This window comes from Chaetura pelagica, unplaced genomic scaffold (assembly GCF_000747805.2).
Source record: "Chaetura pelagica isolate M959 unplaced genomic scaffold, ChaPel_1.0 scaffold344, whole genome shotgun sequence".
NCBI lineage: Eukaryota > Metazoa > Chordata > Aves > Apodiformes > Apodidae > Chaetura > Chaetura pelagica.
Window position 1 is genome coordinate 638,673 of NW_009953098.1, and position 12,041 is coordinate 650,713.

At 53.5% G+C, this 12,041-nt stretch overlaps 1 protein-coding gene across 1 annotated transcript in view; it reads left to right on the forward strand.

Moving 5' to 3' along the window:
* Positions 1 to 419: 419 nt before the first annotated feature.
* DLG3 (discs, large homolog 3 (Drosophila)) overlaps positions 420 to 12,041 on the forward strand; it is a 48,881-nt gene continuing 37,259 nt past the window's right edge. The window contains exon 1 of the mRNA XM_009997174.1: positions 420 to 440. Coding sequence (XP_009995476.1) covers positions 420 to 440 — 21 coding nt within the window. The remainder of the gene's footprint in view (positions 441 to 12,041) is intronic.

Here is a 12,041-nt window from a genome sequence, read left to right on the forward strand (position 1 = left end):
AGTGGTGGAAGAGAAATCATTGTCTCTTTGTGGTACTGCCATGGAGCCCCGGGGCTTGGGCTGCTCTGAAAGTCCACGTTGGGAATCTCTACTCGGCCTTAGGCTTTCTGAAGTTGGGAGGAAAATATATATATTAAAAAAATCAGAAGCTCTTTGAGGCATTGCAAGTGACAGAGGATGCCAGCGTGTGAGGCTACGTGAGGCTGGAGGGGTCTGCATGTAGAATATGACGTGTGGTATGTGCACTGCCTGGATGAGAGCAGGCAGGATTGCTCCCTGGTGTGTAGCAAATGCATGCAATGAGTAAAGCTTTGTAGCAAATACCTCAGCAATGCTCCCCTTCTGATCTGAGGGTGCAAAGTGCCTGAGCCATCAGGAATCCCACGTTCTTCCTAGTGCAGTGAGGAACAGAGGGACGAATGGCGGTGAAATGGAACCAGGTGGGGCATGGCTTGTGCCCAGGCAGATGGGTTTGGCTCTGTGAGGCTGGGAGATGTTGGGCTCTGGGTAGATTTGGGTGGATGCTGCAGATGTGAAGCTGGCCTTTGCAGGAGCTGAGGAGGCAGCCTTCACATCCTCAAGAGCCTCAGCTAGTGGCAGGGCTGCCATTTCTTAGGGCTTCCCCTCTAAATGAACTCCCTGTCCCTGGAAGCACTTCCAGAAGCAGAACTGGGAAGGGTTGCACAGGCCAGGAGGCTTTGCTAGGAAAGCAGGGATCTCTTCACCTCCTGGGAACTTCACCTCCTCTCATTTCAGCCTTTTTGTCTGCCCTGGCTCCTTTGGGCACCCTGAGGAGCGGGAGCACCGCCCGCTTGCCTGGCAGCGCGGGCACCGGGGCCGCGCCCCTGGAAGCACTTCCAGAAGCAGAACTGGGAAGGGTTGCACAGGCCAGGAGGCTTTGCTAGGAAAGCAGGGATCTCTTCACCTCCTGGGAACTTCACCTCCTCTCATTTCAGCCTTTTTGTCTGCCCTGGCTCCTTTGGGCACCCTGAGGAGCGGGAGCACCGCCCGCTTGCCTGGCAGCGCGGGCACCGGGGCCGCGCCGGGCTGCGTGTGGCGCTGCATGTTCTCTGACATCACGCGCGCTCGCAGGCCCCGTGCGCAGCTCCACGGCGTGGGAGATGTGCCCACACGTGCTGCCCGATGGAGACAACAGTCCCAACATCAGCCCACACCTCCTTCCACCTCCAGTGCCCTGTTGGTTCCCTCCTTCTGCCTCTTCTCTAGAACACAAATTAGATTGCTCAGGCAGTGCCAGTAACTGAAAACCCTTCATCCTGACTGTAGAGAGGAAGGACATCTCCAAGCTCTGGGTTTCTCATTTCTTTTTGCTTTGCTATTCTTCTCCCCTCTGAGATCTCTTCTGTTTCTTCTCCCTCTTATATCCATGTCCCCTGTTCATTAGTCCCTGGTCCCTCGCTTGCTGTCATTGCTGTCCTCCATTGTTCCTATCACTATCTCTCCAGCTGGCCCGGCACCCTGCTCATCACCCCTCGCTTGCTGGTGGGGCATTTCAGTCCTCCCCTGCCAGACTGGGGTGAGGGGAGGACTCCCAGCTTTGGGGGAGGAATGGCAGCATGATCCAGGGAAGCATCCCTGATGTGCAGCAGTAGAGGACTGAAGTGCTCAAACCCCTTCTCTCCCCTGCACAGTGATGCCCACAGGCTCTCAAGAGAGGAGCGCTGAGCTGCCCAGCCATGCCTGAGCCCCTTCTCCAGCACAGCTCCCTGTGCTGAGGGTCTGGCAGCAGCTGCCACTTTTCCCTCCTGCAGAGAAGGTCTAGCTCTGCTGCTCAGTTCGCCCCAAGGTCCCCAGTGCTGGGCATGGTGAACAGAGGGTGGCCCCCCATGAGGCTCCTGAGGGTCTCACCACTGTTTTTATGTGCATTTGGAGTGTTTGGGGCATGGGCACCTCCTCTCATGGCTGGGGAAGGGTTCTGGGGCAGTGCAGTTCCCCAGCATCTGGTTGAGAAGTACCCTCTGCCCCCTGGGCTGCCCCAGGTTTGCTGGCCCTGCTTGGCCAGAAATGCAATGTCCTGCTGTCCCCAGTTCCTGCAGCCCGTTTGTCCCTTTTGAAGAGTTGGGGGGGGGGACGACAAGTTGGAGGGGTGTAGAGAAGCGTTGCAATGAGTCCATGACCACCTGCAGATGTCCAGACCACAGTGGGCTTGAGTGGCCTTAGGAGAGCTGTGAGGGTCCAGGTTGGCTTGCTGAGCAATGAACAGGGATGACTGAAAGGAAGGAGGGAGAGCACGGAGGGTGCAGGCTGGAAGCCAAAAGCAGGTTGCTTCGTGGGAAATGGCTGAAGCCCCAGATGTTGCCTGGGGAGGTGTGAAGGAGGGTGAGAGGAACAGGGTGCTGGGGACACAGAGGCAGTGGAGGTGGTGAGGTTGGCAGGGTGATGTTGCTATGGCTACTCCTGTGCTATTCATAGAAGAAATTAGCTAAAATCTTTGCACTGCAAGGTGGAGGAGGAGAGAGGAGGAAGGCGTTCTCTGTGTTTGGAGGGAAGGAAAGCCAAAACAGGAAAGGGGTGAAGTTTTGCTCCGTGTCTGTGCTGTGGAGGGGCATTTGGGGGAAGCACAGCTGCCTTGCCTGTCCCGTGCTGGCAGGGCCTGGGAGGATGCAGGCAGAGAGGAGCTGCCCCGTGGGAAAGCCTCCCCTGCAGAGCATCCACGCGGAGCCCCGCGTGGCAGGATGAGCTCTGCATCGTGCCAGCAGCACAGGAGACATCCTTTTAATTAAAGACAGCCAATCTGTGAAAGGTATTTTTGGCAACCTAAATGTAGATACAACTGTAGTGAAACTTGCCCTTCATGTCTGGCTCCAACACTGAATGTGGTGTTTGTCCCTGACCCTGTCTATCTGCTCGGCCTCTGTTCTGTGGTCGGTCCTGCTGGTCTCCCAACCACCTCTAGCATCTCTTCCAGCATGTTCTCCCACCAGTGGGAGTCCCGGGAGGGTCTTCCCCCTCCAACACTCCTCATCACACTCCACTCCCTCATTGTGAGAGTTTGAGTCCCATCCCACAGACCTATTTGTCACCTCCTCACTCATGATGTGTAAATCTGCGTGTCTGTTCCTAATATATCTCCCTCCATCTGATTTCACCTCTCAGCTTGTTTCTCGGGCATCTCCGTCTGGTGCTCCTGCCATCATCACCCAGTTGAGTTGCTATAACCAGGCACTGAGCTGCTCTCCTTCCCTAAACCCAGCCTTGCTTCTGCACTCAGCCCCTTGCCCCACAGACCTGGGAAGCAGCCAATATTCTGATGGTCTTGACCTTCCTTTCCTGACACCCCGCTGGAACCAAACCCCAGCTAATGCTTTATAAAGTCATTCCCTCTCCTTGTGTGTCTCCTGAGGAGGCTTATGCCTTAACATCCAGCTGCCTGGTGAGCATCCTGTGGGATGAACATCAAGCTTATACAGGAGGGGACAGCTGAGGACATTTGTCTCCTTGATTTCTTGATGCAAATGTAAGACTTGAGCATCTGAGTTCCTCAGACAGGGGCTGTACACTTGTGCTTGTTGACCCTTTTGATACTTCTCATCAAAATGGTCATGGATGACAGTGAAATCACAGAGGGGAGTTGAAGGCCTGAGTTTAGCACCTCTCCAGCCAGGTTACCAACTACTGCCTGCCAGCCCACACACATGTGCTGACCGTGGCCCAGGACCCCCACCCAGCTGCTGGTTTTGGCATGTCGAGCTGCTTGAGGGACCTTGGGGGCAACACAAGGAGAGGTGCTGGAACCTGGTGTCCAAACTGGCTGTAGTACAGATGTAACTGCTTCTGTAAAGGCAGTGTCTGAAGCCACATAGGTGGGAGAGACCTCCTATGCACAACACGTGAAAGAAGAAGAAAGTACCCACTAAAAATGGGAAGATGTGACCCTGCCATGTTGCTGCAGGAGGAGAGGGCAAGGGTGAGGCAGCCAGGGCCAAGCACAGGCAGGTTTCAGCAGGGATGTAGTTAATGTGGAAGAGATGGCTCCTCATGAAGAACCTAGGGGTGACAGGAAGACCTTCAGCCTCTGCTGTGGCAGCACCTGCCTTCACCGCTGCCAGAGGGTTGCACCCCATGCGTCCATGGCTACGCTTTCCACCTGGCTCTTTCCCCATGGTTTTGGGTTTTGTGTGGCTGGGACCTGCCTGAGCCTGGTCCTGACCAATGTCAGGGATTTGGTAGGGACCCTCCAGCTGGCTTCAGGCTGTACTCAGGGGAGTAGGATCCCCCAGGGGGTTGCATGAGAGGGAAACACAGAGGACAGCCATTCCAGGGGTCCCATCCAGGTACTATGGGTGAGGTGGGAGGTGGAAGTGAAGAAGCAGCAGTCACCATCCCTAGAGAGCTGCCTTGTTTGGGTAAGCTCCCCAGTACATTGTGTCTTGTGATGGAGGAGAGGAGCTTCCACTCCTTCTTTAGCTGCGGATGCTCATTTAGAGAGAGGAAGTCATTAAGACTAATCAGGCCATAATCAGCTGCAGCCGTGGCTATGTGCTGGGTGCCCCTAATGCACAGCCCTGTGCAGGATGCTCTCCTAGGGCACTGTGGTCTCTGGGTCCAGGGGAAAGTAAGTCCAGCACTGGTCTGCATGAGGACCTCAGTGTGGTTGGAGTGCTGGGGCTCTACCTGCCATCCCAAACCCTGTGCACTGGTGGGAGGGACAGTACATCTCTGGCTTAGCCTGGCAGCTGCCTTTTGGGAGTGGGCAGAACCCTTGCTGAAAGGTCATGCCAGCACTTCAGGTGCAATGGGCTGTGCTAATGCTAGCAGTAAGTTGTAACACATGCAAGGATGAGATGATACAGGGATCCCTCAAGGGCCCTCGTTGCAAATCCAGCAATATTCTATGAACATACAGGGACTTGGAGATGAAAGCTTCTAATACAGCATTTAACAAGTTCAGAATACCTGATTTTGAAACAAAGTTCACAGCTTAGTCTGCACAGAAGCTCATTTAGTTGTGTCTCACTGAAGGACTGCTCGGGGGTGTAATTATTTTGGGGGGCACATGGTGCTTCAGAGCACCCTGTACCAGGCCCTAAATGCCCTCTTGTCACCTTTGTATTAACCAAAATTTAGTTTGAGGCTCTGTTGATGAATCTTGTTTTGCTTTTGTCCCACAGAAGCATGTTTCTTAACACTTTGTAACTAGATGTGCACTGGAACCTACTGAAGAAAATAGGATATTTGAATCCTGGGAACCAAAGAAATCTTTATTATCACACTATCCCTTATTCACTCTTTTTTTCCCTGTACAAATATGTATTTGACTGAGAGGTAGGAAAGAAGCATGTGAGTCTTTCAGATTATAACAGCTCTTCCTGTGAGAAAAGGAATTGAGTCAATTTTATTTGGTACTGGCAGGGGAAAGGGAAGCCACTGGAGCTCAGCACCTCTGCAAATTGGGTCACTTATTTTAGCGGGCTGAGCCTGGAACAGAATGTCTAACTTTGAAGTATGAACATGCTGGCCTTAATGGTTTCTAAATGGAAACTTAGACTCCACAGAGCTTCTGTCTGGGGAAGCTTTCTTCCCTCTCCACTCACTGAAGGCTTTTTCCAGTTCCTATTTAAGCTTTCTCTTAAAAAAAAAAAATAAAATAAGGCACCAAAACAAAGGTTAAACCCTCAGTAGCTGCTTGTTACACTTTGGGCACTTTAGCAGCTTTGCCAAAGTTCCTTGTGACCAGGGACCTTTCAAGTCCCGCGCTCCCCGTTTCCGGGTGGCTGCAGCACTTTGAGCCGGTGCCGAGGAGCAGCTGCGGGGCAGGGGCTCTGCTGCCTCAGCCCCTCAACCTGCTGACTCTGCCAAAATGGTCCCAGCTCTGGTATCTCCCAGAGGCAGCCTCAAAAGAAGAGCTGTTCTCACCCACGGGCCACCAAGCTGGCTGGGAGCTGAGCACTGGGCACAGGCTGCAGCCAGTGCCTGACCAGCCAGGACCCACCCAGCAGGTCAAGCTCCATAGTCACCCCCAGGATGATTTTATCTGCTGCTTATGCCTGATCTCTGCTGAAGGAGAGCACAGGGGTCAAGCTCAGCCTGTCTCTCCCCTTTGTATAAGCACACTGTTGGGTGGTGTGTGCCTTCCACCTGCCCAGGTGATGTCAGGTTGCTTTTGCAGTGGCTTAGAAAAAATGCAAAAAGAGTTATTTTGTCCAGCCTGTTTAAAGAGAAGGGAGACTCATCTCTGGCCTTGAAATTCTTCATTCTCCAGAAGTTTCCAGCCTCCATTTTCTTTTGCTCCTGTTCTGCATCCCATCCTGTGGGAGCCCTGAGGCATGCAGCTCTCCCTTAGAGCTCTGCAGCCCTCCAATGCTCCCAAGCACCCTTGGCTCTGGCTGCTGTATAAAGAGCCCTTGAAGCCAAAAAGGGGTGAACACAGGGAGCTGTGAGAAGGGCACCGGCCTCTGCCAGCAGTGTGGTATCTCTCCCAGTGAGTAGGGAAGGGATAGGAAGGCCAAAACATGGATTTGGTATTGAGATGTAGGAAAAGCCCTACATCTCATGGGCTATCTAGGAGCCAGGCTTCAGGCCAGGAAGGGATGTGCTGTGCATCATTTTTGAACAGGAGGTCTGTGAGGTGGCTTCCCTGGGCACAGCCAGGTGATAGGACTCGATGATCTTAGAGGTCTTTTCCAACCAGAATGATTCTGTGATGATTCTGTGAAAGCTGAGGGGTTCTATAGGCATGCAGGCATCATGGGGGGGCTCAGAGCAGCCTGGAGGGTGGGGCCAGCACCTCTCTGCTCCGTACACCTGCTCGCCAGGCAGGGGCAGAGCTGGGATTCATCCTCTTCCTCACCTCAGGCATGGGGAGCCTCGGGAGTGGTTGCTGTCCTGCCTCAACCTCAGAACTGAGCACAGGTCAAGGAGCTGTGTCATCTCAGGTGCTTCGGGAGGTGATGCTTTTGGCAGCTACGTGTTGGGCTCTGGGCTGTTGCAGGAGGCAGTCCCAGTGTTGGGAAAACCAGTGTCTGTGCTAAGGGCAGGGAACTCTGGCATGAAGCAGATGAGCGTGTCGGTGCTTATCAGGGTGAGTGGTGGTGAGCACTGCCTTGCTGTGTGCACTGCCTGGGCAGGGCCTGGCCTCACTCCTGAGAAATGAACTCATTAGCTCCATGTTCCCCCCCAGCAGCGGGAGCCTGTTGTTGCCCAGGCATCCCACAGCCCATCCCGCTGCCGCCGCAGCATCGCACGGCTCCTCGGCATCCCCCAGCTGGTACCTGTGTGTTCACGGCTAGAGCCCAGCACTGTGAGCTCCTGCCACAGAGCAGCTGCTTTCCTAGCTGTAAATGCACAGCTTTCTCCATGCTTTTAACACCCTTCAAAAAGGAAAGAATAAAAGCAGATGGAGCAAGGCTGCAAATGGCCCAGTGTGTCCACTCTGTTTAGATGCTTCTGTTGGGCATCTCCCTACTTGACTTCAGCCCCTGGGAGCTTTCAAAAGGATGTGGAGACTGAATTTCTCTTATCTCTTAGCCATTTCCTTTTGACTTTTACTGTTATACCTCAAATGGTATGAAGCAAAGGATATTTAAAGGCAGATTGACTTCACCCGCATCCCATCCAGGAAAGTTGCAGAAATAAAGGAATGAAGTTAGTACTTTAGTTCTCATGCACTAGCTCAGTGTCACAAATAGTCACCCTGTCCTGCACATCCCACAGTGTGTGATGCATGGGGCACACCAGCCTACTGTGGAGACCAGCTCTGTATGTTAGGCTTGGTATTTGTCAGCTCTAGAGGCTCCTGTTTGAGTCCTGTTGCTGGTTAAGATGGAAATGGGTTTATATGTGGGCACAATCCAGTTGCAATTAGCCTGGGATGTCTGCAGTGCATTTGCTTTGGAGGAGGTACGTAATTCCTGACCTCAGTGGGCTGGTTCCTGTGCTGGTTCTGTGGAGGATGTGAAGCTGTTGAAAAACTTTGGGATTTCAGCTCTGGAGACGGTGTCTTGAATTTTCCATTCAGAATCTCCCTGCTTGGCTCCCATGCTCCAGTCCCGAGAGCAGTCTGTGGGGAAATGGTCTTTTATTTTGGATGGAAGTTTTGAAAAATTGTCTTGTTTTGCAATTCCTACCTTTGCACCAGCAGATGACAGCAATAGAAACAGGGGTGAAGGAGTGATACTTCTGGATAGGAGCTTGGCTGCCCCCAGGTGACTCTGTTAGTGGCCCTGGGCTGCCAAGGCCAGTCACCCATCAGAAATTCAGCCCCAACAGCAGTGGTCCCTCTCAGGTGACTGCCCAGAGATGATGTCTGAAGGTGATTCTGAAAGGCTGCATCCATCCCCAGAGGTGTGTCTGAGCACTGCCAGCTGGCTTGCTACTCCCTGAACATGCTACAGTCTGGGAGAGGCTGCAGGCTCTCAGGGAGAAGACATCCTTCCTGCCCTGCATGCAGACCCACAGCCTCCTTGTGCCTTTAGCCATGGAAGGAGCTGCCCCCAGACTGGCTCTGGGCTCTCCTGGGACCTCTCTAGGGAGCCTGTCCTTTGCTGGGGGCTGCACAGGGCTGGTTGCTACTCCCTCTGTTAGCACCTGGGCTGTGGCTGCCACCGAGACTGTCCGGTAGTGCTGGAGTGTTGGTGCCTTGACATAAGTGAACACAAGGCTCTGCTTCTCTCAGCCCTCGTGAGACCAGAGAGCTCTCGAATCCTGACCTTCAAACCTCATCCCCCTTCAGCACTGTTCCCTTCAACTCCTGTTGCTGCCCAGATTTTCCCAACAGCTGTCCTCTGCCTCATTGGCTTTGTGCCTAGATCAATCTCCCTGCATCTGTGCCATGACCCCCCTCACTCCCCAGGGTCCTTCCCTGCAGCCTCCAGCCCCTGAGCCCAAGGATCTGAGCAGCCCCCTGTGCCTCTGCTTCATGAGGAGAGTTCAGGGCTAGATATTCTGAGGCTTGGTGGTCCTGCTGCCATGGGGTGAGCAATGCAGGGCTCAGACCTCTTCTCTTTCCATTTGTAAACCCCGCAAGCACAAACAGGACTTGGTAAATAATAATAGTGTGATGAAGCGGTTTAGATGGAAGAGATCTGACAGCCCCTATTGAATATGACCTGAATGCACAACCCTGTTCCCTCTCCTCCCCGCATGCAGCAACCCCCTGCTCCTTAGGGCATAAATTACTTACTGTTCCCTATAGAATTGAGGGCATGGTTAATTCACCAGCATGTTCTTGCTGCCCAGCAAAAAAATGATGACGTTGTTTCTCCTCCTCCAGCTAGCAGAGGGCTTGGTACATGTGCCTGCCTGACAGGGAGGCAGAAGCTTTTCATTTTCAGACCCTCTTGTTTATTTCTGAGTCTTAGGTCTTGTCTGACTCTGCAGTAAAACAGGCAAGGTCCAAATGTTGGGATATTTGCAACTGGAAGTCAGAGCTAATGTCCAGACACCTTTCTTGTGATAGCTAGCATAGCCAGCCACAGGAGGTAAGCAGGGATTTCCTGGTCTGAATTCCTCCTGACCATGTGTGACTTTTGTTTTAAGCAGCCACTCACATTCAGCATCTCCTGGGTCCCATCTGGAGCCCGAGTGGGAAATTGTGCTCCTAGCAGTATTTTGAGATGTAAAAATCACTAGTGTGGAATGGCTGCGAAGGATGCTCAGTGCGCAGGGAGCATGCTAGACAAAATATGTCCTTAGGGCCCAGCACTGTGTGAGCGAGGCAATGTGATGTGTGATTTGTGGGCTATTAGTAATTCAACAAAGAGACTGCAGTGGGGCTCAGTGGAAGGAAGACTCAGGCTGGACCTGCAAAAGCCCCTGTAATATTAGCATACAGAGCACTTCTCCCTGGGAGAGATCCAAAGCATCATTTGTGGAGTTGAACTCGTGTCATAAATCATGGGGCACATGACAGGCTACATTCACTTAGGATGCCTCTTCTGCATCCTTCCTGGAAACTCATCTAATGAGAGCTGGCCTCTGGCACATCAAGGTTCAAACTTCCACCGTTTGTTAATTGCTGGCAGTAAAAGTGCTTCTTATTTTTGCCTTGGAATGTGGATTCCCTTCCTAGAATTGCACTGGGGAGTAATAAAAACCAGTGCCAGGTTTAATATATGCTATCTCGCAAATTATCTGGATTAAATATCAGGACTGTGTACTGCCAGAGAGGGGATATTCCCAGTTTAACATTGCTTCTGGGCCATGGAGATCCCAAGACATTGGACCTGAAAATTGTGATTCTCTTATGTGTGTAGGAGGGGTTTGGCAGGAGTGCTTGGAAGTGGTCATATTTGCCTGAGCTAGAGAATTAATTGCCATAAAAACTATGGTTTTGTAACCAATAGTTACAGCTGCAGGAAAGATCAGAAAGCATCTGAATAAATCCAATTAACTACCTCCTGCTCCATCCATATGAGAGCAGAACCTTTCAGGGCAAGATTTAAACGACAATCCTGTCGATGCCCAACTCTCCCATCTATGAGATGAGGAGAGTGGAAAGTAAAAAAACACCATCAAGTAAATCAGGAGATGGTGGGGACTGCCAGTGCTGGTTTATGTGAGGAGGTTGGTCTCTTTCAGGGGAGTACTAACCCAGAGGAGGGCAGTGAGGGGGTAGCCTGCTCCTACAGAAACAATCACAGGCTCACATCGGGCTGTGCAGTCCAACCACCGAGTTTGCTGGACAGACGGTGGTTCCTGTTAATTGCTGCACTACCCAACACCTTGACTTGCTTGCTCCTGCCCCTGACTCTGATATTTCTGGTGCCCTAAGGCAGAGGATTCACCTCCCCTTGCAGTTCACATCTCTTTGCGTTTCCCTGTCTCGCTCTGCCTCTTTTTGCTCCGCACGAGCCTCGGAAGGGTGACGTGAGTCCCCGCTCACCCCCGACCTGCCAGGATCTGGCACCCCCCGCAGCTGCCTTGCCATGTCTCTTAAATCCTCGCTTTCTTTGCCGTTTCTCCCTCACTCCTCCGCTCAGAGACCGGCCGGGGGGCTGCCCGGCGGGGCGCGGCGCCTTCAGGAGGTTGCGGGGCTGGACAGCTCCGGGGCGGCGGGACCGGCCCCGCGCTCCGCTCCCGGGAACGGCCCCGCGGGGCCTCGGCCCTTCTTTCTGCCCCAGCTCGCCCTCGGGGCTCCCTCCTGCCGTGGGCGAGTTGGGTACGCGGTGGGGGTGAGCCCAGCAGGGTGGTTACCCCGGGGGTAGTGAGGGTGAGGGACCAAATGCTGCCACCTCTCCCAGGGCACCTCTCCTGTGCTTAGCAGGGGCAGCAGCAGCTGCTGAAAGGTGTGGGGAGGCCTCCGGGCTGGTTTGCTGGCAACACATCCCTCCCTCAGAAGGGCTGTGTTCACTGCTCCTTCTGTTTCCCGACCCCTCAGTAACGTGGATTTCAAGTAAATGTTGGTGCTGGTGGGATTCTGGCCCGAGGCTGGGAAAATTTCCAGTCTTCCCAGTAGCCAAGGCCATGGGGTGCTGGGGACACAGCAGGCCTGAGGGCAGGACTGGTTCCCAGAGCCCTCTATGGCCCTGCTCCTGTCCCAGGGCTCTGAAACCTGGAGGAGGGACAAGAACAGAGCTCTTCCTGAATTGCCCTCTTCTGCCTGTGCCACACGGGCAGGGCAGAGGCAGTGCCTTGCAAAGGGTTCCTCGCTCAGCTCCGTGACGTCCCGCTTTTGTCTCCTCACAGGCCAACCCTGCTCCCATTATTGTGAACACAGACTCACTGGAACAAGGGCTCTCTGTAAGTCTCCTGGTTTTGTTTCACTTCCTTTGAACAAGCTTTTTCCTTTGAAAACAAGTTTTCCCTGCTCAGAGGTGCAGGAAAGGCTCCTCCAACCCAAGGAGGCCCCAGTGAGGTGACAGAGGAGCCTGGTACCTGCACCACATCCCAGCCCCTAACCTGGCTGGGGCTGGGTGACACTGAGCAGAGCCAAGGCTAGCAGCAAGCTATGCTAGGGACCTCCAGCACAGGGAGGGAACAAGGCATGAGGTACTCAGAGGAGCACACTGTGGGGTAAGCAGGCACCAGGGGAGCTGGGCTGGCTGTGTTCACGGTTCCCCACCCAGCCATTTCCACAGCTT